The sequence below is a fragment of the Pogona vitticeps genome, chromosome 1 (assembly GCF_051106095.1).
Source record: "Pogona vitticeps strain Pit_001003342236 chromosome 1, PviZW2.1, whole genome shotgun sequence".
Classification (NCBI taxonomy): Eukaryota; Metazoa; Chordata; class Lepidosauria; order Squamata; family Agamidae; genus Pogona; species Pogona vitticeps.
Window position 1 is genome coordinate 337,648,392 of NC_135783.1, and position 24,757 is coordinate 337,673,148.

Sequence of the window (24,757 nt, forward strand, 5' to 3'; positions counted from 1 at the left end):
GTGTCTGCTGTGATGAGAGTTAAAAACTTGTTTCTCTTTTGTCTTCTCCCAACAATTTAAACTACCTGCCACAGGGAGGCTGAACTCGTTGAGCCCGCAACATGTATGAAGGGCATAGTTGTCACTATCCACATTGCACCAATTGTGAAAGTAGCTTTGTCGGTGCTTCCCTGCCTCTCTACACAGCTGGAAGTGGGATGATGAGTCTTTGGATGTGTGGGGAGGCAGGGAAGCGTTGGCTGGACTACTTCTGCAATTGGCGCAATGCGAATGGCGACAACCACGTGCAGCAAACGGTAAGTGGACTGGCTGGTTCAGGGGGAGATAGTCTGGTTTCTCCAAGTACTTGTGGGGCAATATTTTTATTCATATTCCTCGGGTTACAAATACAAATGTTCCACCCTCTACTGGTGATAGATTAACATTTTATTTACTTCAGCCCTCACTGAAATCACTACAGCTTCATTATGAGGTGGGCTATGTATGCCATGAGTTTATAAACATGAACTAAACATGCTGGATAGCTCCAAGAGGTGGGATGGGTTGATCTAAGTGGAAACATGTGTGGATGCCAACATTTGGTTTGAACCAAACCATACCAACAGCAATCCATATTTTATTCTATATGCCAGTCCGGATAGACCCTATGCCTCTGATTACTTAACCTTCCCAGCCTGCAAAACAAAAATGGGGACGTGAGCCGTGGTACTCAGTGAGGGTCTCCCTCCCTCTCTCCCATACACACACCCACCCAGGATGGAGAATACTTTTTCCAGAACTAATGTGGCTGCATGCAGTGCTCGTGTCCTTCCAGAATTTCTACACACCTACCTTGCATACAAGTCACATTTTAGAGAAGCTCATGTTTTGTACTACTGCTTCCACAGACCCCCAGGCCAAAGGATCACTTTGCTAGATGCTGGATTCCAAGAGCTATAATCTTTCCAAGCTTTGAAGGTGGTCGCCTGGCTCAGCATAAGACAATCGGAAGACAGGAATGTTACTTTTCCATTTGCAGCTCCTGGGCTTTCCTTTGATTCTTTTTCATGTATCCCACAATCCACGTAGAAGGGATTTAGGCAATATCACAACGGTGCCTTCATACTGTGTATTTCTTAAATTTTGGAACCGCTCCAGAAGCGGCTTGATTGACAATAGAACCCAAAGAACTCTGAGGATGGGATTTTGTCACCATATGCATGGTAGTGGTAATGGGGGAAAACTGCAGCCAGACAGAGATCCTTAGAAAGCCTGGGAAAGACAACATCAAAGTCCATAGTAGACATGCCCTAAGATGGCTATAACAGAGCAGGATAAATTTATTGTCTCATTGAAATAGCTACTGATCTGAGTGCAGCTAGGAATTTATTTATTTTTAAAAATAAATCTCACTAGACATGAGTCATAAAACTTCATACCGGTTTTCATAATGATCTCCTTTTTTAATAGTCATTTTATTCAGGACACTTGTATGATTAAGTTCTCTTATGGCCTAGCAGTGTCCTTTTAATCCCCTCTTTTTTAAGCCTGTTACAAGTTCTGAGTATTACCAGACTGATTACAATTAGCAAATGTTGGTGCAGCTACTGCACAGTTTGAAAACCTTCCGCTTGGTTCTTCATTTCCTGGCTGAAAGTGCACCTCTTCCGCAACAGCAGTGTAAGGTTCAAAGAAGGGAAATGGAGGCTCTCAGAGTGGGTGTAATAGTAGTTCTAAATAAAATTATTCAAATGCACCCAGGTCTTAACAAGTTAAAAGCAAACTGTTATGTCCTTCTCTGTTAATTCTAGAGTTTTACCAGGCTCCTAGGAGCCAAGGAACATTGATTTTTCTAAATGAAAATAAGATCCTGTTTCACATTTGAGCTCCCAAAAACATACTTTTTGGAATAAACTAACCATGGATTCATCAAGTCAATTCTGACTTACGGCAACTCTTTTCTAGGTTTTCCAGGTTGAGAATATTCAGAAGTGGTTTACCATTCCCTTCTTCTGGGGGCACCCCCGGACTGTGCAGCTTGCCCAAGACCACCCAGGCTGGCTCTACCCACAGGAGGCACAGCGGACAATCGAACTCCCAGTCTCTGGCTCCACAGTCAGATACATAAACCACCGAGCTATCCATGAATAGAGTAGATAGTCTGAATTCATCACATTTGCATAGGAAATGTGAGGAATGAATGCAGTACTTGGAAGTTACTAGTTAACAAATCATGTTGTGACATGTAACTAACTACTTTTAGAATTGTGTAAAACAATTACCTTTCTAAAGTAGTGTAACAGATACAAACAAAAGAACATTTTTCTAGTGCGTTCAAAAAGTTATTAAGACTGTTTTAGACATTTTGAAAGTATTTTTGTGCTGTTTTTCAACAATCCTAAGGGTTCCCCTTAGGATTGTTGAAATTCTAATTAGGGGACATGGTGGTGCTGTGGGCTAAACCACAGAAGCCTTTGTGTGCTGCAGGGTCAGAAGACCAGCAGTCATAAGATTGACTCCACATGACGGAGTGAGCTCCTGTCGCGTTGTCCCAGCTCCTTGCCAACCTAGCAGTTCGAAAGTATGTAAATGCGAGTAGATAAACAGGTACCACCACGGTTGGAAGGTAAACAGCGTTCTGTGTATAGCCGCGCTGGCCACGCAACAATGGAAACTGTCTTCGGACAAACGCTGGCTCTACGGCTTGGAAACGGAGATGAGCACCGCCCCCTAGAGTCGAACACGGCTGACTAAAATGTCAAGGGGAACCTTTACCTTTAAGGGTTCCCCTCCCCCCCAAATAATGAAGAAGTAAGGAGCACTGCAGCAAACAACCAATGAATTATTTTCCAAACACTGAAACGAGAAATGAGAATGAATTACCGTTCATTGTAGTAACTCTACAAACTCTGGGTATGAGGTTAGTGGGTCTACTCACAAAATAAGCTCTCAGAAAAAGGAGACAAAACTTCCATCCTCCACAACCTTCGCTCTCTGGGCTTTGCTTCTTTAAATACATTACCCCCTTTCCTGTTTCGATACAGGTATTGGAATAGGCTGAAAAAGACCAATTAAACTAATGGAGTGGAGCAAGGCTAAATGTGAAGGTGATCAAGTTTTGTTTCCCATGGTATTCCTTCTTCTGTGAAAAGCAGACCCCTGCTCATTTGAATGTACAATCAAAGAAGCCAAAAAGACATGCTTAATGTACGCATTGGTTGCATGCATCGGTTGCTTTTATATCCCACCTTTATTTCTGTGCAACAGCATCTGCAGAAGTACTTTGATGGGGGCAAAGTCAATTAATAATATCTATGGTGGTGCTGTGGGTTCAGCTGCAAAGCCTCTGGGCTGCAAAGTCAAAAGACCAGCAGTTCGAATCCATGCGATGGGGTGAGCTCTCATCGCTTGTCCCAGCTCCTACCAACCTTGCAGTTCAAAAGTATGTAAAAATGCGAGTAGATAAATAGGTACCACCACGGTGGGAAGGTAACAGCATTCTGTGTCTCATTGCACTAGCCACGTGACCATGGAAACTGTCTACTGGAAAAGGAGATGAGCACCACCTCCTAGAGTCAGACACGACTGGACAAATTGTCAAGGGGAACCTTTACCTTCACCTATGGGTTGTTGACCAGACCATAATTTTTATTTGCGTACGTCTAAAGTTTAGGATTCAGAAGAAGGCAAGCCCTCTTCCTCAAGAAACCCTGCTCCTGTGAGCTCAAGACAATATACATGGTTTTATTTTTATACTACTTTATCCACCACAGAGATGTGAATCTTTCTGTCCTTCCTGTAGCTCTCCAAAAAACCTTCTTCTCTTTGCTGGGATTTTGAAGGCAGCAAAAGGATGTCATTGTCTTTCCAAGTAAATCTTGTAGATATAGTTGGGGAGTTACTTAGGATTTTGCCTTAGGGCAGCAGTAGGTTTCCTGTGCAGAACTGTCAATGTTGGGTCAAATTCATGTTGGTAGCTTTGATGACACTGTCCAACCATCTCATCCTCTGTCGTCTCCTTCTCCTCTTGCCTTCACACTTTCCCAACATCAGGGTCTTTTCCAGGGAGTCTTCTCTTCTCATGAGATGGCCAAAGTATTGGAGCCTCAGCTTCAGGATCTGTCCTTCCAGTGAGCACTCAAGGTTGATTTCCTTCAACATGGATAGGTTTTCGCGAAGGCTTTCACGGCTGGGATCTAATGGTTCTTGTGGGTTTTTCGGGCTTCTTGACCGTGTTCTGAAGGTGGTTTTTCCTAACGTTTCGCCAGTCTCTGTGGCCGGCATCTTCAGAGGACAGCAAACTGTGGTCTGGTGTAGTTTGGCTAGGGCGTGGAGTATTTATGGCTTTGAGTTGGGATGATTAGTGTGTATTGTCAACAAAACTTGGCTCCCAGCTCTCAAAAATACAGCATGCAAAAGGTCACGAACTCTACCCAATCACAAGGTCAAGGGGATCACTACCATCAACCACAGTGACAGATAATCTCCTTATCACAACAATACACCCACAACAAAACACACTAATCACCCATCCACAGAAAACAATACACCCACAACAATACACACTAATCATCCCAACTCACAGCCATAAATACTCCATGCCCTAGCCAAAATACACCAGAGCACAGTTTGCTGTCCTCTGAAGATGCCGGCCACAGAGACTGGCGAAACGTTAGGAAAAACCACCTTCAGAACACGGCCAAGAAGCCCGAAAAACCCACAAGAACCATGGATAGGTTTGTTCTCTTTGCAGTCCAGGGGACTCTCAAGAGACTCCTCCAGCATGCCAATGGAGTTATACTCCTCCTGAAAACACAGGTTTGCAGTTTGGGTGTGCTCCTGGATTTATTTCTGAGTTTGGATGCTCTGATCTCAGCAGTGGCCAGAAGTGCATTTGCACGGTTAAAACTAATGTACCAGCTATGCCTGTTCCTGGATTCCTGCATTACTGTTCACATGCTTTATATGGGACTACACTTGGAAAGTGTTCAGAAACTTCAGAGGACCCTTAATGCCACAGCTAGATTGTGAAACAAAGACTGATTACAGGGATCCCATAACGTCCCCATTATGACAGAACTCCACTGGCTGCCAGTCCATTTCTGGCCACAGTCCAAAGTGCTGGTTTTAACATATAAAGCCTTAAGCCAGTGGTCCCCAACCTTGGGCTTCCAGATGTTCTTCAACTCCCAGAAATCCTGGCCAGCAGAGGTGGTGGTGAAGGCTTCTAGGAGTTGTGCGGTAGGTCAGGCTGAGGAACTGTGATTGAGTGAGTTTCATGGCCAAATTGAGATCAGAACTCACTCAGTCTTGATCCAAATTCTACACTCTTCTACACCCTGTATCACTCTCAGTGACTGCCCAACTTTCCTCATTTGGCTGCTGGGGCGTCTAAGGTAGCCTTCCTTGACATGATGGAACCTTGACCTTCAGAAGCTTCAGCTTGTATTCAGTCTCCATGATCTCTGACCCAGAGTATGTGAGGTGATCTTTGTGGATTGTACTAGGCAAAAGAAACCTTATCTTTAAGGTGTCACAAAAACCTGTGTTGTTCCCCACAACCTGGTGTTCTTCCAGCCATTCTGTTCCATGTACGAATCTCATAATCTTTTACCCATTGGTCATGCTGGTTGGGACTGATGGGATCTGTAGTTCAAATATCTGGAGGTCATCAAGAGAGGGAGTCCATGCCGGCATAAAGGTAAGAGTTGCCTACCTTCAATAGACCATAGATCCCTGATTGGCAGGAAGCAAGTCCGGAACAGTGACTCTGGGATGTGATGGGCAGAATCTTCCAAAGGCAGATGCTTGTGTGAAAGTTCTTAATCAGGATCAATTCAAAAGAGTGACAGAAGTTGATTCAACAGAGACAGAGCCTCACTTATACTCATCTCAGCAATGTAGCCTGTGGTCAGCAGGCTAGAATTTTCAAGTGTTACAGTTATAAGTAAGGGAAAAAAATGTAAGTGGTGGCAGCAGAGTATGTGTATGCATGTAGTTTAACAGACAATGGGCTTGAGAGGGAGGAAGGCAATGAAGCATGAAGATAGAACTGAGATTGCAGTGGCTAAAGAATAGAATGTCAATTTACATTCCAAAGAGAGATGGGAGAGGATCTTATTTGCAATGGTGGAGATTCTAAGAAGAAGACTGATCCCCCCCTTACTCTGCACCTATGTGTAACAACTGGTGTCCATTCTGTGCTTTTGAGACCTGCATTAAAACCCATGGCAGTTTCCTCAGCCACAACTTGTGACAACCATGAGGAGCACAACCATGCAACCATCATTGGTGTGTATTCGCGAAGGCTTTCACGGCCGGGATCTAATGGTTGTTGTGGGTTTTTCGGGCTCCTGGCCGTGTTCTGAAGGTTGTTCTTCCTAATGTTTCACCAGTCTCAGTGGCCGGCATCTTCAGAGGACAGCGCTCTGTGCTCTGGTGCTGTTTGTTAGGGAGTTGGGTATTTATGTTTGTGAGATTAGCTTTTGTCTTTTTCAGGAGATGGGTGATTATGGTGATCAGTGTGTTTTTGTTGTGGGTGTATTGTTAGGAAGAACAACCTTCAGAACACGGCCAAAGAGCCTGAAAAACCCACAACAACCATCATTGGTGTCTTATACTCTATAAGAATAGTGAATGCACCTCTCCCCTAGCTTACACATGTTGCAGTAGTCGTAGCTGTGTGTCATCTAATTGCTTCCATCTAGACAAAAATAACTTTCCCAAGATCTGTTAGTAGTAAAGATTCTAAAGATGGTATCACAGCATTAAGTGGGGCTTTGTTGTGGTTACTGCTTGCTTTCTTAAGAGATGCCAAGATATGTCGGTCATTGTGAACAGGTATGTTCTGTAACATAAAAGACCCTATTGTGAATCTTTCCTCAAACATGATATGGCTCATTCAAATAAGCCTATTTAGATAGCCCTATTATTATAGACTATAAGGGGATTAATCACTCACTGTAATAATAGAGGCAGGCAGCAGGACAAAGCTTCTTTTCTTAAAGCTTTTCATCCACACAGAATGCTCTGACTCACATCACCTCAGGAGAAGCTGATTCTTTAGGAGGAATTTAAAGGAAACAACAAACCAACAGCTTTTACTCTTTCCAGCTGTAAATTACACAAAATATTACTCATTCTGGCTGACTCTATTTTCAGCTGAAGTCAGCTTGGCTTAAAATTTACTTGGTGCTAATTTTAATAAATATCCTTTCATTAAAAGATTGTTAAGCACAGCTCAGATGGTCAGAATTACCTGTAGAAATCCTGACACAGCAAACATTCGCAGTTATTTCCACTGGTGTATTGGAGAATTTGAAATCATTAAAGTTCCATTCCACCTGCTCATTGCACCACCCCCCCCACACACAATTTCTTTACATTTTAGTTACATCCACAGTTTGTGCTGTTTTGCCTGGGGGCATTAGATCATCTGCAGTTCTGGATGCTATAGGGTATGCAGTTGCAGCTTTTTTGGGATTGGTTGAAGATTTTTTTTTCTACTTGAGGTAAAAGGGAAAATGGCAAAAATCACACCCATTCTGCATTAAGAACTCATCTGGACTAGCAGGTGAATCTTACTTGAGTACTGATAATACAGTAACATTCTCCACTACATCTAAAGTTGGCAGGCCAGTTCAGGGGCCAAGACAGAAAATAATGCACAGGTGGCTCAGGAGGACAAGCTGGGGGAGTGCTGGCATCTGTTGCTTGAGCCAATTGTCTATTGGTAGAGAGGGCCCTGACTTTTAGTTAATTTCCTGGTACCCCTTAGGAAGGGCTATTCTGGATGGGATTGTAGAAATGGGAAGATTCCATGGCTGTGAATGAATCAACCAACTTGAAATAACCCCATTGCTGCAAAATTGTTGTTTTGCCACTGTGGATCCTTTTAAACAAAGTCCTGTAGATACTAAGGCTATTAATTGCCACATATAAATAGCCCCATATCCCCTCTGTCATGCGGAAAACCATTCACGTAACCTCTCACTGTCCTTCTAACTCCAGCTAATAATAATAATAAACCCTAGAGGTAGAGATGGGCAGGTCTATGAGTTTCATTTGCCCCAATGTGCAAATTCTGTGAATTTTGGTAAATTCTGAGTCAAAGTGAAATTATTATTTTTTTTACTTGTTCTCTAGGAGGCAGCCAAATCTATCAATTTCAGTTTCTCACATATTCAGCTTTTGTGAATTTTCATAAATTCTCATGAAAATGTACTTTATTTATTTTATTTACAAACTGAAACAAAGTGTTCAGGGCATTCCTAACCACTACCAAAGAATAAGTGGCGGCAGATTACAATGTGGGTCCTTGCGCCAAGGAGAAGAAATGACTTTCTGGTTTGGATGCATTTTAAAATGTAAAGTTTTCCTCTTGCTTAGTGGTTAGTGGGAAAAATAATGTGCCCATAAACGTTGTGTTTCTGGATTTTCAAAGTCACATTAATTTTTATGATTAGGCTCAACTAATTATGTGACTTTCTGAAAGATAATCATGTGAATTAGATCCATCTGGGAATTCCGCCTCTGCATATGTGATCACATTTGGTCAAATTCCAGTGACACATTTGAAGGCTTCCAGAAGTTCCTTCCAAAGGCATGCTGGGCTCAACCATGAAGTGCCAGCTGGCTGATCCTAACATGATATCATTACTCTTCTGTTGTAACACTACAGCTTCTTCTTCAAGACACAGTTCCCTCTTCTCAGAGATGGTAGTGATTTGTTATAACTGGCCCTTGATTTGCGTATTTCCAAAGACTGTACTTGAAAACAGTATAATGGATGAAGAGGTTCTTTGCACAATATACCAGGAGCGCTGCTTGCCTTTTCTTCTTCTTCTTCTGCCTCATGGTAGAGTTGGCCTAATACATGTTTAAAAGGACATTGACAATTTAAAATTTACCTGGGAGGGATGACCAGGTCGGTAAAGTTCTGAATATCAAGCTTTTAAAGGAACCATTGAAGGGTATGTTTAACCCTGGCAAGAAAAGATTTCTGAAGATACCAGTCTTCAGATACCTAAAGGATCGTGACATGGAAAATTGAGAAATGTTGCCTTTCTATTTAGAGAGAAATATTTTCTCTCTGATATAAAGAAAGTATATTCTCATTAAATATTAGGAAGCTCTTCCTGCCAATAATAACAAGATAAAGGATTGCAACAGGATAAAGGATTACCTTGGTAGATGATGGGCTCTCTTTTGTGGGATGTTTTATAGCAAAGATTGAACGGCTTCATAGAATCATCATCATCATCGAATCGTAGAAGGCTGCTTTAACTCTGGATTCGATACATGGGCAGTGGGACTGAGCTACACGCATTTTACTTTTCCATGCTGCAGTGAAGAGAGAAAGGCAGAGAGGGAAGACATAAAAATCACCTGCTATCAGTTTCTCATGTTTTATGGGCAGGTTATTTTATAGCTAATGAATCAGAGTCTGTTACGTTAATAAATAGGGGCAAACCCACCACATCTCAGATTCAGTTGTCTTTTTATATACAAATGCTAGAACAGGTCCTGCAAATGCTAGAACGGAAAAGATTCTGATCCATTGGAAAATGACATGCTCTGAGCTGGAAGAACCTTTCTTTAAATCCTGGGTTTGTAGAGATTCTCCTGAATTGCACAGCAGCGAGAAAAATACCTTCTGTAACAGATCAAGAACACCTTCCTTTCTTTTTGTGATATATATTCTAGATACTGAAAATGGAGACAGTGCTCAACACTAGTAAGTTGTTTATGTGTATGAGAGAGGGAGGGGGAAAAGCAGAAAGTAGAACAAAGTATAAAACAAAATCCGGAACATGAAAAAGCTTAATGAGGAACAGATCTTTTTGGTTGTTCTGGGTTTTTCGGGCTCTTTGGCCGTGTTCTGAAGGTTGTTCTTCCTGACATTTCGCCAGTCTCTGTGGCCGGCATCTTCAGAGGACAGCACTACAGAGGACAGAGTGCTGTCCTCTGAAGATGCCGGCCACAGAGACTGGCGAAACGTCAGGAAGAACAACCTTCAGAACACGGCCAAAGAGCCCGAAAAACCCAGAACAACCATTAGATCCCGGCCGTGAAAGCCTTCGCGAATATATTAAACAGATCTTTTTCTTTGCCCTACATCTCTGTGACATAAATTGTGTAGCAGCTGAAAGTGTGTGTGTGTGTGTATGAATGTGTGTGTGTATGTGTGTGTGTGTATTATATGTATATGTGTGTATATGTATATGTATATGTATATGTATATGTATATGCATATGCATATGCATATGCATATGTATGTATGTATGTATGTATGTATGTATGTATGTATGTATGTATGTATGTATGTATGTATGTATGTATGTATGTATGTATGTATGTGTATACACACACACACTATATATATATATGTATACATACATACAGCTGTCAAACCTACAGTTCAATGCATTCCAATGGGGGGGAAATTCACCAAAAATTAACGAAGAGTCAAAACAAAGCCAAATTAAGTTTGCAAAGGTTTTACAAGGTGCACTAACAATCTCAAGCATTTAAAATAGTTTTTGAACATTTTAAGACACTTTAAAAATAGCGAAAAAGGAACATCGCTAAGCGAAACAGGGGACCTGAACTGTCATCGCTAAGCGAGGCAAGGTCCCGAACATCGCTATGCGAAATTTCCCCATAGGGAACATCGCTAAACAGAGAGCAAAATCGCTCCAAAAACCTCATCACTAAGCGAATACATCGTTAAACGAGGCACCACTGTATTTGTTTTAACTTCCCCTGCCCTCAATTCAAATTGCTAACCATTCTTTTAACCCTACAAATGCTGCAGGTATGCAAAGATCTATTGCAGTCGTTTGTAGCCTTGAGGCTTAACTCTTTGCTTTGGAATTACATAGAGCATTGTTAACCCCCACAGAGTCACAAAATGTCACAAACATCGCTTTCCCTTCCTGAAAACAAAAATATCATTGGTCTTTATCATAATCAGTGAGTAACAGTTTGCTGTCTTGCCACAGCGCCCGAAACCTGAGACAGCTACCATACTCCACCTAATAACAGGGTTAGTCCTGGTTATATTTGCAACATCTGCCCCACCCACGGGTGATATAAACTAAGATTGTTTTTTTAATGATAATTTTTTATTTTGCAAAAAATTATAGACACCCCATGTCTTGGCTGCTTTGAGCCCATCTGGATAATCTGAGTTCACAATCCTAGAGAAGAGATATGGAACACTTAAGTTTGCTCATTTGGTTTCCTACATCAGCACTCTAAAAATATACGTGAAATCAAAATTGCTGTAACCTAATTAAGGCCATGCTAAAAAAAAAACATGGTGTGACACAGCCCCCCCCCCCCCCGTGTTAAACTGAGCCAAGACTGTCTTCAGGCAGGCATTTTAGAGCATAAAACCTGACTCAGTGTCTGGATACTTCAAGGCAAATGAAATTCTATACAGTAATTAGTTTTTAGAGTGGCACAATTTTTATGGCTTCCCTCAGAGAATCTTGGGAATGGTCATTTCGGTATTCTCTCTAGCAATGCTGGCCCATGAACAGAAACTGCCTGGACTGGCAGGTCAAATTCAGTACTGGCAAAACTCGGGGCAGCTGAAGGGCTAATTCTACTGCAGCCCCCACCCCTATCTGCCACTTAAAGGGTTACTTCATGCTACTAAATGGTAGGGCTGGTTTTGTTCCATATTTTCACTGCCCCATTTCCTCATTTTCTTCTCGCATGCTGCAGCGAAAATTGGTTTTAAGCCAACTTGTGCACATTTAATTATGCCCCAAGATGTTCTAGAGAAGATGAGACCATGGATATGCAATTGTGTGGAACCTAAGCTGTATTATGTTGATTTCTGCTAAATTTGGTTGGAAATTGTAAGGCCTGTATGCACTTCCTTCCCTATCCAGGGATGAAAAGCTGAGTGGCCAGAGATCAGACACTCCATTTTGTCACTCAGTGAAGAGCACTTGTTGCTTTGTTAAAAAGTAGAAGCAAACAGAAGAGTTTTTTTTTAAAAAAAGGCTATTTCTGTTGATTCCCCCCTCCACTATTACTGCAGAAAGTTGCCCAGCCTTCCAGAGCTGAGCAGTTCAGAGGGTAGTCTAGGAAGAAACCCAGGCTATTGAGGATCTTGAAAAATCACTCACAGAACCTAGCTCATGGGCATTCCGAGCAGAAGCAAACTAGGATCTCAGCTATTATGTGCTAATTGAACGATTTTTCCAGTTTTCAAAACAGTTTTTAAAAAATCTGGAGCTTGGAAAGGGTGATTGGACGTATATGTCTTGGAGTACAGTTTCTGGAACCCCCCTACCATTGGCCATGTTGGCTGGGAAAGTTTGGGAATTGTAGTCTCCAAAAATGTAACAGGACTCAGGACTAAGATTTAAAAAAATACAGCAGGAAATTCTGAGTGAAATAGGGAGGTTTTAAGTATCTGGCCGTGGGGCCAGAAGTTGAGAATTTGATTCCCCACTGTGCCTCCTTTACAGGGGTTGGAATCAATGATCCATATGATCCCTTCCAGCTCTGAAGTTGTAAGATGATGATGATGCCAATGATGCCTTTTCTTTGGTATGGAACAAGTCATTACAAACAAATCACTATTTTCCCCCATCTGTGAAATGCTGGCAGGGTTGCCAAGATAGAGCTGTACACAATTTTGTGGACTGCATTATTAAAGAAAAGAAACATATATTTCTAGTGAGTTTCACCCTAGTGCAAAAAGTGCGACTTAAGCAGGGCAGCCAACAAATGCCCGTCTCAACCTTCATACTGGTGTACTGTAGGCCTGGTGTGAGTACAAGTACTCTTCCTTTCCTGTTGACCTTGACGTCCTAAGCTGCTTCTTACGACATCACCTTAATACTTTGGCTTAAAGGAGGCTCAATTCGTTTAGAGTCTGTGTGTTTTCTGCCTGCCGCTATTGTTATAGCTTTTACATAAATATAAAGAAGGAAAAGAAGCCAGCTGCCTCTCATGCAAAGTTTTGTGAATTCTGGGAACCCCTCACCTCCCCCCTCTGAAGGTTTGGGGACAAATATGAAATCTATTCCTGAAGAACCCATCCAGACGGATCATGGCGGACCTTCTGGATTCTGTGCAGGTCTCTCCTTTCTTTTCTCTGTTTTAATTTTGCTGAGTTCCGTTCTACTTGATTGTGTTGATTGAACTTTTATTCTTCAGTTTGTACTCTGTTGAATATTTAGTATGGGTGCTTGGACCATGACCTTATGGGATTAGGGTGCTATCCTGAAAATCCATTTTCATCCCCTTGGTAGAGGGGTGAGAAGGAGCATCTTCAGTCAAATATGACACAAGAATATGTTTCAGATTTTTGATTTTCAGGGTTCACAAAAATCTACATGAACTATAGATTGTCAGAACGGGCTTGCTTAAGGATGATAACAAGAAGTGGAATTTATCTGGGTATCTAGTTGAAGTTTATAGAGTCTGCTTCTCCAAAGTGTTTTTACATGCATGCATGCATCCAAGGAAATCAACTCCAACTGCAAAACATTACTTTAAGAGAATCAGCTCAATAAGGGGAGGGAGGGGAGGTTATTTATTAACATTGTTTAATCTTCGCCAATAGTTAAGGCTATAAAGCTGTTTCTCTTAAGCATTATTGTTATTTCAGAAGGATCCCTTTTAAAAAATCTTGAACCGAAGACAAGAGGTGGCTTTTCATCTTCTTCAAAATGATTAGAAAAGCTGGACAGGTGGCTGTAGGAAAAGGGCTGTAAATCCAAGCCAAGCTGTAATGCCATTAATGGATTAATCCTGCGTAATAAGAAGGGTTTGTCTCATCTACTTGCAGGGCAGTAAACAGCTGCACCTTCATCCAGTAATTTCAGGGTGGGGGAAGTGTTGGTTGTAGTCATTTCTGTTTAGTGTGTCTTATTTTGTCTGGTCTATTAGTGTACAAAGAAAGTGTGTTCTCAGCTGCTAGTTAAAGAAATCTAATCTAGAATCTTATTTTTCCTGAATTGTCATAAAGGCTAAATTTCATGTTGTGAGTAATCTGTGCAAATTAAATAGATTTATTGTCCTTTCCCCATAAACTCCCATGCAGAAAGGTAATGCCTGCATACACATTCTATATATAGAAACAAAAGTAGATTTGAAAATGAGTGCAGATGCATTTCTGACCACCTGGCTGGTGAGATACACAAAACGGGGAGACATTTATTTTCTAAGTACTATGGAAACCGGACTCAAATGTGTCATTAATTTTACTCTATTACATAAACTAATGGCCACCCTCAAAGGACTGGGGAAGGTGGAGTGTTCTTTTCTCAGGTATCCCCACAATAAACCTTTCAGGTCAATATCCTTGGAGCCACCTTAGGTGACCGATTCTTCTTGGGAGAAAAATGGGATGTAAATTGAATGAATGAATAACTATTCCTTTAGCACAGCAGTCAAGAGATTGCCAGCCTGCTTGTAAGTCCAGACCTCAGGTAAGAGTTTGAAGACCCCGATTTTTCCAGTCCTAAACCCAGCATTTAATTTCACCACTACTTTGCTTCTTTCTATACTGTGGAAATATTCCCTCATGGAAGTGCTAAAATAAACTATAGAAGCCAAAATAATCGCAACATTGACATTTTAAAAGCTGGGCCGGCTGCCCCTGTCCTGTGTGAAGTAAAGTCAGTGGGTAGAATCTGATTTTAAAAGTGAGTGCAGGAGCTCCCTGTGCTAGCTTCTCCCTGTGGCCTATGCTCCTTCCTTTCTCTTTATTTTATTTATTTATTAAATCGTTATAATTGCCTTTCTATCTACCAAGCCCTGCCCCTAAAGCAAGGTACAATGGAAATCACAACTATAGAAACAAGACAGAAATAATAATTTAAAAATATACTAAAAACAACTTTGAAAACCAAAGCTTGACACAACAGTGTAGTTTTGTTCATAAGGATGCAACCAGCCTTCCTTCCTTTGGAAAAACATTCTACACTTGTGGTATAGAATCATAGAATAATTGAACTTGGAAGGGGCCTATAAGGCTATTGAATCCAACCCCGTGGCCAATGCAAGAATAAAAATCAAAGGATATCTGCCAGGTAGTTGTCTAAATTGATCTTCATTGCCTCCTTCCATGGTAATGCAACAGAAAAAGTCTTGTCTTATCTACCCACTCCGCATGCAACAGGGCCTCCATTAAATATCTCAAATTATAGGCAAGCTCACAAAAAAGACAAGAAGCTGCCCTATACTCAGATCATTGGCCCATCTCTGACAAGGGTTCTACAGTGTTTCCGGTATACATTTTCCTAATCTTTCATGAAGATGCCAAGGACTGAACATGGAATTTACAACACGCAAAACATGCACTCCACCACTGAATCTAATTATATTTAGTTTCCTCTAATGAGCTCACAGTGTTAAATATTGCTCTCCTACACTTTTCACGTAGGAGTACGACAAGGCTGTATATTGTCTCCCTGCTTATTTAACTTATATGCAGAATGCATCTTGCGAAAGGCTGGACTGGATGACTGGAATTAAGGCTGCCGAAAGAAATATCAACAACCTCCGGTATGGAGATGATACCACTCTGATGGCAGAAAGTGAGGAGGAATTCAAGAACCTCTTAATGAGGGTGAAAGAGGAGAGGGCAAAAATGGTCTAAAGCTCAACATTAAAAAAACAAAGATCATGGCCACTGGCCCCATCACCTCCTGGCAAACAGAAGGGGAAGATATGGAGGCAGTGACAGATTTTACTTTCTTGGGCTCCATGATCACTGCAGAGGGTGACATCAGCCATGAAATTAAAAGACACCTGCTTTTTGGGAGGAAAGCGCTGACAAACCTGCACAGCATCTTAAAAAGCAGAGACATCACCTTGCCGACAAAGGCCCGCATAGTCAAAGCTATGGTTTCTCCAGTAGCGATGTTGTGGAAGTGAGAGCTGGACCATAAAGAAAGCTGACCGCCGAAGAATTGATGCTTTTGAATTGTGGTGTTGGAGGAGACTATTGAGAGTCCCCTGGACTGCAAGGAGATAAAACGTTTCCATTCTGAAGGAAATTAACCTGGAGTGCTCACTGGAAGGACAGATCCTGAAGCTAAGGCTTCAGTACTTTAGCCATCTCATGAGAAGAGAAGACTCCCTGGAAAAGACTCTGATGATGGCAAAGTGTAAGGGCAAGAGGAGAAGGGGACAACAAAGGATGAGATGGTTGGACAGTGTCATCAAAGCTACTAACATGAATTTGACCCAACTCCGGGAGGCAGTGGAAGACAGGAGGGCCTGGCGTACCTTGGTCCATAGGGTCACGAAGAGTTGGACACAATTTAATGACTAAACAACAACAACACTTTTCCATCATAATCCATTAGATACATCAGGCTGAGAAAGAAGTATCGGATCCAACGTCACCCAGTAGCTGAAATCCTTTTGTACAGTTATGCAAAATGTGTAACATTTGAAAGCCAATTACTCTAAGGTAAGAAATCTTTGTATTATGTGTTGCACACCGAGTCATATGACTCAACGTACAACATAAAATATCTATGGAGATTTCCTAACAGAATTTTCTTCTGCCTTTTGTGTAACTGTGCAACCAGGTTTCAGCCAGCTAGTTTCATGGGTCAGTGGAAAGTAGAATCTAACCACAGCAGGGCATCCGTCTACAGAAGGAAGCTGCATATCAGAAGGTATTATGGATCCCCGTTTCCATGTTTCCTATTTCATCTGGTATCACAACCTGGCTGAGGAAAAGGTGACCTAAGAGAGAAGCTAATGGCAGGGGAAGATTTAGGGCTTTGTTCTGTTAATTACTGGCATTTTCTGCTTCTGTTAATTTCTGGGGTTGGCATTCTGATGCACCCGGGATCTCCCTGCCCTCTTGTTCCTTTGCTGCTATTTCTTTACACCTCTCTCTGGGCATCTGGCACCTCCTGGAATAAGCGTGGTTAGTGCTGAAGCTTCTAGCATATCTTTCGCCCATCTGCTTTTTTCCACACTGCTGCACGCACTCCCAACAGCTGTTCCTGCTGGTTTTGTCTTCTGTGCCATCACCTCCTGTTGTGACCTCTTCCTATGCATCCACATCTGAAACTTCCAGGAAATCAAACTTGAGGGCTTGGCTAGACAACTTAATTGGAGTGAGGCTGGCCTGGGCTTAATAGGGTTGCTTAAGGTCATGTAGAAGTACAGTGTACCATTTGGTACACTCCTTACATCCACATAGCATATGCTGCTCAATCAACCCTATTTGTCCTCTTTGCCTATGAAAAGAAAGAGGAAAAGTCCCACTTCTTGCCCCCTTCTATTTCCTCCTTTGTCTGGGAAGAAGCTTTCAATATTTTAAAAAAAATTCTAAAAGGTACAGTGTATCAGTGCTGTCCTAATAGGCTTTTTTAAATGTTGCTTCCACTCTCTAGAGAGCAGTAGAATAAGTTTTTAATTTCCCAATATCATTAAGTGGGTAAACTTAACGATATTGGGAAACTGGAATTGGAAATTTTAAGCAGTAAATTCCACTTCCGTTCAATCCGAGCTACCACACATGCTATTAATGAATCAAAATGGAACCATCCTACCTGCATCTTTAAAAGAGTAGCCCTGGACAGGGAGCCAGAAAGGTGCAGGTAGGAATGCTCTGGGGGAAGGTGCAGCAACTTAAAGGGAGATTGCATGTATGGAAGCCTCGCCTGTCCGGAGATGACACTTCCATCCTTTGAGCTTGTAAGGCAAAGGCAGAATCTAAGTACATTTAGCTCAATCTCTGTTCACCAGCCCTGACCCTACCTTTAGGCCGCTATATGATTTGTAACTGTATCTTTATAGTGAGGGAGAGGGAGAGGATTTGTAAGATTTGTAGAGGATTTTCTGTCTCTTTTGGCCAAATACAATCACTGGTTTTATACTTTTTGTCAAGGGGGGGGGCACAAGGGTGCCATGTGCTGCTCCACTTCAGATAGCAAAACTTCTTGGGCTGATCTCTGTTTTCAGATGCTTTGCACTGAGCATGCCTAACAGGTCTGTTGGGTGTGCATGAGAATGCGGAGGCGGTTCTTGTTGGGTACACATCTCTCTTTCCTCTTTTAAGCTTATGTGTGCTCTTCGGAATGTCTCTTTAGGCTTCCTTGTGGGAGAATATCCTATATGCTGAGAACTCAAATTTATAAGGTGGCTGAGGTTTCTCAGAACTCCCTGCTGACAAATCCTGCCTGAGTTTATAACAAAATCCCAAACCAAAGGTATTTATTGTATTTTACAATGTAGCAACGATTCTTCCCAAATAAGCTGGGTATATAAACCTGTGTTTCCTTAAATATAAAGATGATCTCAGCAAATCCTCCAATTTCCCAATTTTTGCATTGTTTTCACATTGGAAAGCATCTCCTTCTGGGTGGCCTTTAACTATAAGTGGAAGTTGCTTGGTACATTCTTGCAACGGGCTAGTGAAATCAGCAGCGGTTTTGAAGAAAAACAAAACAGAACATTCAAGTAAGCAAAGTATCGGTGGCAGAACAAATACATGCACTGAATCTGCAGAACATTCAAATTGTGAAACAATCCCAAGAGCGTGCTTGGATTTTCAAAGCTGCTGCTGTAGAAGATGCCCACCCACAAAATCCCATAACCTACATTATAACAGCTTTTTATGGAAGTGGGTATAGTGGAAAGATCTGATATACAAACATCTCTAAAGACCAGGGGTGTGAATTCTCATTTGTCCATTTCTCATGCATCAAATGAGAAGCCAGAACATTTTCTCCCATTAGTGAGTTTGTCTCAACAAGAGGTTTTTCCATTTGCCAGAGCGAAATTTTGCACAAATTGTGTAAACTGCACAAAAGGATTATATCTGCTATGTTGTTGCATGAGATGGTTTCTTTACATCTTTTGGATCTATCAGCCAGTCTTCCCATGCTTTCTGTGTCTGTATGTGATTCACAGAAGGGCTGGATCTAGCATCTGTCCTCAGTGGATGGAAGGGATCAGCTGTACGAACAGAAATCTGGATCCTGCCCAGAATCAGTAATTACTGGTTTGCATTTCTTAAGTATTTGTTGAAATGAGGGAGGGGGGGAAATTGGAAATGACTGAATAGCAACATGCCCAAAACTAGATAGTAATGAGATCTTTGCATTCAAGAAAATAATAATTCCCAGGGGTTTTTCATTAGCTCTTTTTTCCTCTCCTCGAGCATATGATCTGAGCTAATTTTTAATAACAGCTACAGTCATAAGCAATCCTTAGCAGACATTTCTCTCTTTCTCTCATTCTGAATCTCTCCTATCTCTCTTTCTCTCTGCAAATCTACTGTCTTCTCAATGCTATCGTGATCTAACATTGATTTTCACCACCATCAGTTTTAAATGTGAGCCTTCAGTACTGCTGTCTCTGGATTTCCCCATCAAGCAGTGATTATTATGAATATGCATAAATCTATTTTCGCATGCATTATTCATAAGACATTCAAATATTTTAAGAAGTAGGCCAACCTGCTGCAAATGTGGAATACAGAGACAGCAAAAGCAGCAAGTGTGGAAAACCAGCTTTTCAGAAGGTTTAGTTTATCTAAATCTCCTCCCTTTTTGGATGGTGTAAAGGACCATATATTAAAAAAAATCATTGCCTATTTACACTACCACCACCCCTTCAGTACATAGCTCAGTTTTCATGCATGATGCTTAGTTGAACTCTGCTACATTATCTGTAGAATGAGCAATAATTGCAAAAGGTGATAAACAACCTGAGTGCAACCACTCCTATGGATTAGAAAAGAACTTTGAGCTTGCTTTGTACCTTTGTAGCTGGAGTATTATTCTCTAGGTGTGAAACTGTACTCGCATACATGGCTGTGAGTTTCCATGTGATCATCCATATTGTCATAGATATCAAGGCTAAGTAAATTATGTCAGGGGGAAATTCTGTGACTAAAAAGTCATAGGTTAACTCTGAGTAGTACCAGAACGTTACTTTTCGTGTAACGTTCCCAATGGGTTCAGGTAGCTGGCTCCAGCCTCCCATCCTTCTGAGGTCTGTAAAATGAGGGGGGGGGGCAAAATGTTCCTTGCATAACTATGTTGCAAATCACCCAGAGAGTGCGCCAGCACTATGAGGCACTATATAAGTAAAAATGACAACAAGTGTTATTGATGACAATTACATTCTGGTACCAGAAGATTAGAAAATATTTGTCCATCTGTCCGCCAGGCTGTTTGTCCATCTATCTATACATCCATAGACAATGAGACGAGGGGGGGGGAAGCAAAATTAAAAGCTATTTTTCATTTTTCATTTTGAGATTATACGGATCCTAAAACATTTGAGGGCATTTGTAGAAACATGATTATATGATTCACTACTTGCTGCCAGCAATGTGAAATAAAATAAGGTTAAATGAACAAAAAATCAGCTCTCTTGGAATGTTAAGGTCATAATAAATATCAGCATAAATTGGAAAATGGCTTTTTTGCATGAACTAGTGAAAATAATAGCACTGGATGGTTTGTTTATGTCTGTATGCACAATCAGCCTGTCTTTTGTGCTTGCTGTTAGTGTGTGCTCTTAGTTTTGCAAAGGGAAAAGTCAATACTTTTGCATAAAAATTTGATTTTTACACCATTTTAATTTTGCTCAAATTTTAAAAGCACACAGTGAAAAACCTGGTTCTGCTGATTCTGACTATAATAGATTTTACAATTACCAATTTTAAAAAACTGACCGCTTTATGCCATGGCTCAGATCTCTCAAGGGGGTGGTGGTTGCCCACTGTTCGCAATGCAGTTGTACAGTATCTAGATGAACAGGTTCACAAACCATCTGAGAAGCAATTAGGGTTTCCCCCCAATCTCTCCATTGGTTCCACTTCAGCATTTCATAGAGTGTGTGTGAGGGGGAGAAAATGGTATATTCCATGATGCCATAAGGTTAACCTTTGAGGGGGGGAAATACATGTTTCCACTTAAGAAGATTGAACAGGCAAGCCCAACATGCAGCATTTCAAATGTTTGTTTACTTTTCCTCCCCCAAACCCTCCAAAATAATAAACATTACCAGAAACACAAAATTTGCACAGACAATACTGTTGCAGTGGAAATAACTGGATACAGTAGCTTGTATCCCAAAATGCGTCTCCAAGCCAATTGTTACCAGCCTTTAGTTGTGCCTGATCATAGGCATTTGCCCCTTCACGGATTCCTGCCTTGTCATGGCGAAGGGGCTTGAGTAACTCAGGGAGCCTATGGGCTATGCCGTGCAGGGCCACCCAAGACGGACAGGTCATAGTGGAGAGTTCCGACTAAACGCAATCCACCTGGAGGAGGAATTGGCAAGCCACTACAGTATCTTTACCAAGAATGACCCATGATCAGAAACAAAAGGATGTGGTCAAACAGGAGATGGCAAAAATAAACATCGACATCCTGGGCGTCAGTAAACTAAAATGGACAGGATTGGGTGTATTCAACTCAGATGATTATCACATCTACTATTGTGGGCAAGAATCCCGTAGAAGGAATGGAGTAGCCCTCATAGTCAACAAAAGAGTGGGAAAAGCTGTAATGGGATATAATCTCAAAAATGATATAATGATGTCAATATGAATCCAAGGCAGAGCTTTCAACATCACAATAATCCAAGTTTATGCTCCAACCACCAATGCTTAAGAGACTGAAATTGACCAGTTTTATGAAAATTTACAACACCTTTACAACACCAAAGAAAGATGTTCTTCTCATTCTAGGGGATTACTAGGGGAATGCTGAAGTCGGGAGTCAAGAGATAAAAGGAACAACAGGAAAGTTTGGCCTGGGAGTTGAAAATGAAGCAGGGCAATGGCTACTAGAGTTTTGTCAAGAGAACAAGCTGGTCATCACAAACACTCTTTTCCAACAACACAAGAGGCGACTCTATACATGGAAATCATCAGATGGGCAATACCGAAATCAGATTGATTATATGGAGAAGCTCTATATAGTCAGCGAAAACAAGACTTGGAGCTGACTGTGGCTCTGATCATTAGCTTCTCATAGCAAAATTCAAGCTTAAACTGAAGAGAGTAGGAAAAACCACTGGGATAGTCAGGTATAATCTAAACCAAATCCCTTATGAATACACAGTGGAAGTGAAGAACAGATTTAAGGAACTAGATTTAGTGGACAGAATGCCTGAAGAACTTTGGATAGAGGCTCGTAACATTGTACAGGAGGCAGCAACAAAAACCATCCCAAAGAAAAGGAAATGCAAGAAAGCAAAGTGGCTTTCCAACGAGGCCTTAGAAATAGCAGAGAGGAGAAGGGAAGCAAAATGCAAGGGAGATAGGGAAATTTACAGAAAATTGAATGCAGACTTCCAAAGAATAGCAAGGAGAGACAAGAGGGCCTTCTTAAATGAACAATGCAAAGATAAAGAGGAAAATAATAGAAAGGGAAAAACCAGAGCTCTGTTCAAGAAAACTGGAGATATTAAAGGAACATTTTGTGCAAAGATGGACATGATAAAGGACAAAACGGTAGGGACCTACAAAAGCAGAAGACATCAAGAAGAGGTGGCAAGAATACACAGAAGAATTATACCAGAAAGATCTGGATGTCCCAGACAACCCAGATAGTGTGGCTGCTGACCTAGAGCCAGACATCCTGGAGAGTGAAGTCAAGTGGGTCTTAGAATGCATGGCTAACAACAAGGCCAGTGGAGGTGATGGCACTCTAGTGGAACTATTTAAAATCTTAAAAGATGATGCTGTTAAGGCACTACACTAAATAGCATAGGCATCATTCAGTCTTGAGAGACTATGGTAACGTGCTCAGCAAAAGCCGTTGACTGTGTGGACCACAGCAAACTATGGAAGATCCTTAAAGAAATGGGAGTGCCTCACCACCTTATCTATCCCCCGAGAAACCTATACGTGGGACAGGAAGCAACAGTTAGAACTGGATATGGAACAACGGATTGGCTCAAAATTGGGAAAGGAGTACAACAAGGCTGTACAGTGGACCCTTGACTTACAGACTTTTTGAGTTACAGACTTCTCTGGCCGCAAAATTTAGGTTTGACTTGCAGACTGAGATTTGATTTACAGACCAGAAAAAAACCAAAATGGAACAAAAACGGCCTGTTACGGGATTAATCGGTTTTCAATGCACTGTAGGTCAATGGAGACTTGACTTACAGACTTTTTGACTTGAGAACCGCCTTCCAATACCGATTAAGTTCTCAAGTCAAGACCCCACTGTATATTGTCCCCTTGCCTATTCAACTTATATGCAGAATACTGTACATCATGCGAAAGGCTGGATTGGAGGAATCCCAAACCGGAATTAAGATTGCTTGAAGAAATATCAACAGTGACAGATTTTACTTTCTTGGGCTCCATGATCACTGCAGATGGAGACAGCAGGCCCAAAATTAAAAGACGCTTGCTTCTTGGGAGGAAAGCGATGACAAACCTAGGCAGCATCTTAAAAAGCAGAGACATCACCTTGCCAACAAAAGTCCGTATAGTCAAAAGTATGGTTTTTCCTGTAGTGATATATAAAGAAAGCTGACCACCGAAGAATTGATGCTTTTGAACTGTGGTGCTGGAGGAGACTCTTGAGAGTCCCCTGGACTGCATGGAGAACAAACCTATCAATTCTAAAGGAAATCAAGCCTGAGTGCTCACTGGAAGGACAGATCCTGAAGCTGAGGCTCCCGTACTTTGGCCATCTCATAAGTAGAGAAGAATCCTTGGGAAAGACCTTGATGTTAGGAAAGTGTGAAGGCAAGAGGAGAAGGGGACGACAGAGGATGAGATGGGTGGACAGTGTCATCGAAGCAACCAATATGACACAACTCCGGGAGGCAGTGGAAGATAGGACGGCCTGCCATGTTCTGGTCCATGGGGTCACGAAGAGTTGGACATGACTAAATGACTAAATGAAACGATAGGCATTTGATAGAGTATTTTATAAAACCTGTCAGATACATTTCAGCTACAAGTTTCTTCCCCTCTAGCTGTAAGCTAAGTAATTCATGTGTGTTTTTGAAAGGATTTTGTTTATTTTTGTTTTGTTTTATTTGCTGTGAAAGATCTGTGGCATGTTAAAAAGCTAGAAATACACAAATTTACTAGTTGCTCAGCTAAAATCCTAGATTGATTCAATCTCTAAATCAGTTCCCTCAGAGCATCAACTGGTCCCATTGCATTTAGTGGGAGCTTCTGTTGTGTGTATCCTATACACTGCAACTATGAGATTGTTTACCTCTGGCTACAAAATCAGCAGTTTGTCTGTTGTGCAACAGGTTTCTGTCATGTCTCTCATTTATTTATTTACTTACTTCATTATTTATAATTTATTCATAATTTTATCACAAAGTGGTGTGTATTGTAATCCAGGTTTCAAGTCCTTGTCTAAGTAATGAAATGCAAAATAAAATAAGATAAAATCTTTGAACAATATAGGCTGAAAATAGCCCAGACAGATCTGAGAGCAGTAGTTTCCTCTCTGGTCTGCCTGTGTCCTATAAACGCAGCCATTGCCACCCTGAAACAGCCAGTCCAGGCTTGGTCTTTGTCCTCCCTCAGTTATTGAAGGAGTGGAGCTGAGAATGTGGAGTTATGTTATTGTATTATGACTGGTGAAAGACTGGGAGGTCAGCATAGGGAAGGATCCAGTAGGTAGGGGTGGGCGGGCAGTGGGGTCTGGCTGATAGGGACCCAACAACAGGACTTAGACAAATGGGTCTGAGTCATGAGGCAAGTTATGAATCCCTCCAGAAACTCCCATGTCCCGTACGAGTCAAGTCGCCAGTGAGAGCGAGTTGCGACTCATAA

The 24,757-nt window shown here is 41.5% G+C and overlaps 1 protein-coding gene across 5 annotated transcripts in view; it reads left to right on the top strand.

Moving 5' to 3' along the window:
• EML1 (EMAP like 1) overlaps positions 1-24,757 on the top strand; it is a 164,475-nt gene that overhangs the window by 18,310 nt on the left and 121,408 nt on the right. The window contains exon 1 of one of the 5 annotated variants that reach the window (XM_072986648.2): positions 11,998-13,081. The exons of the other annotated variants lie outside the window; for them this stretch is intronic. Within the exon in view, the coding sequence (XP_072842749.1) occupies positions 12,955-13,081 (127 nt within the window). The 5' untranslated portion in view covers positions 11,998-12,954. Of the gene's footprint in view, positions 1-11,997; positions 13,082-24,757 lie in introns of those variants that run through there. 5 annotated transcript variants of the gene reach the window in all.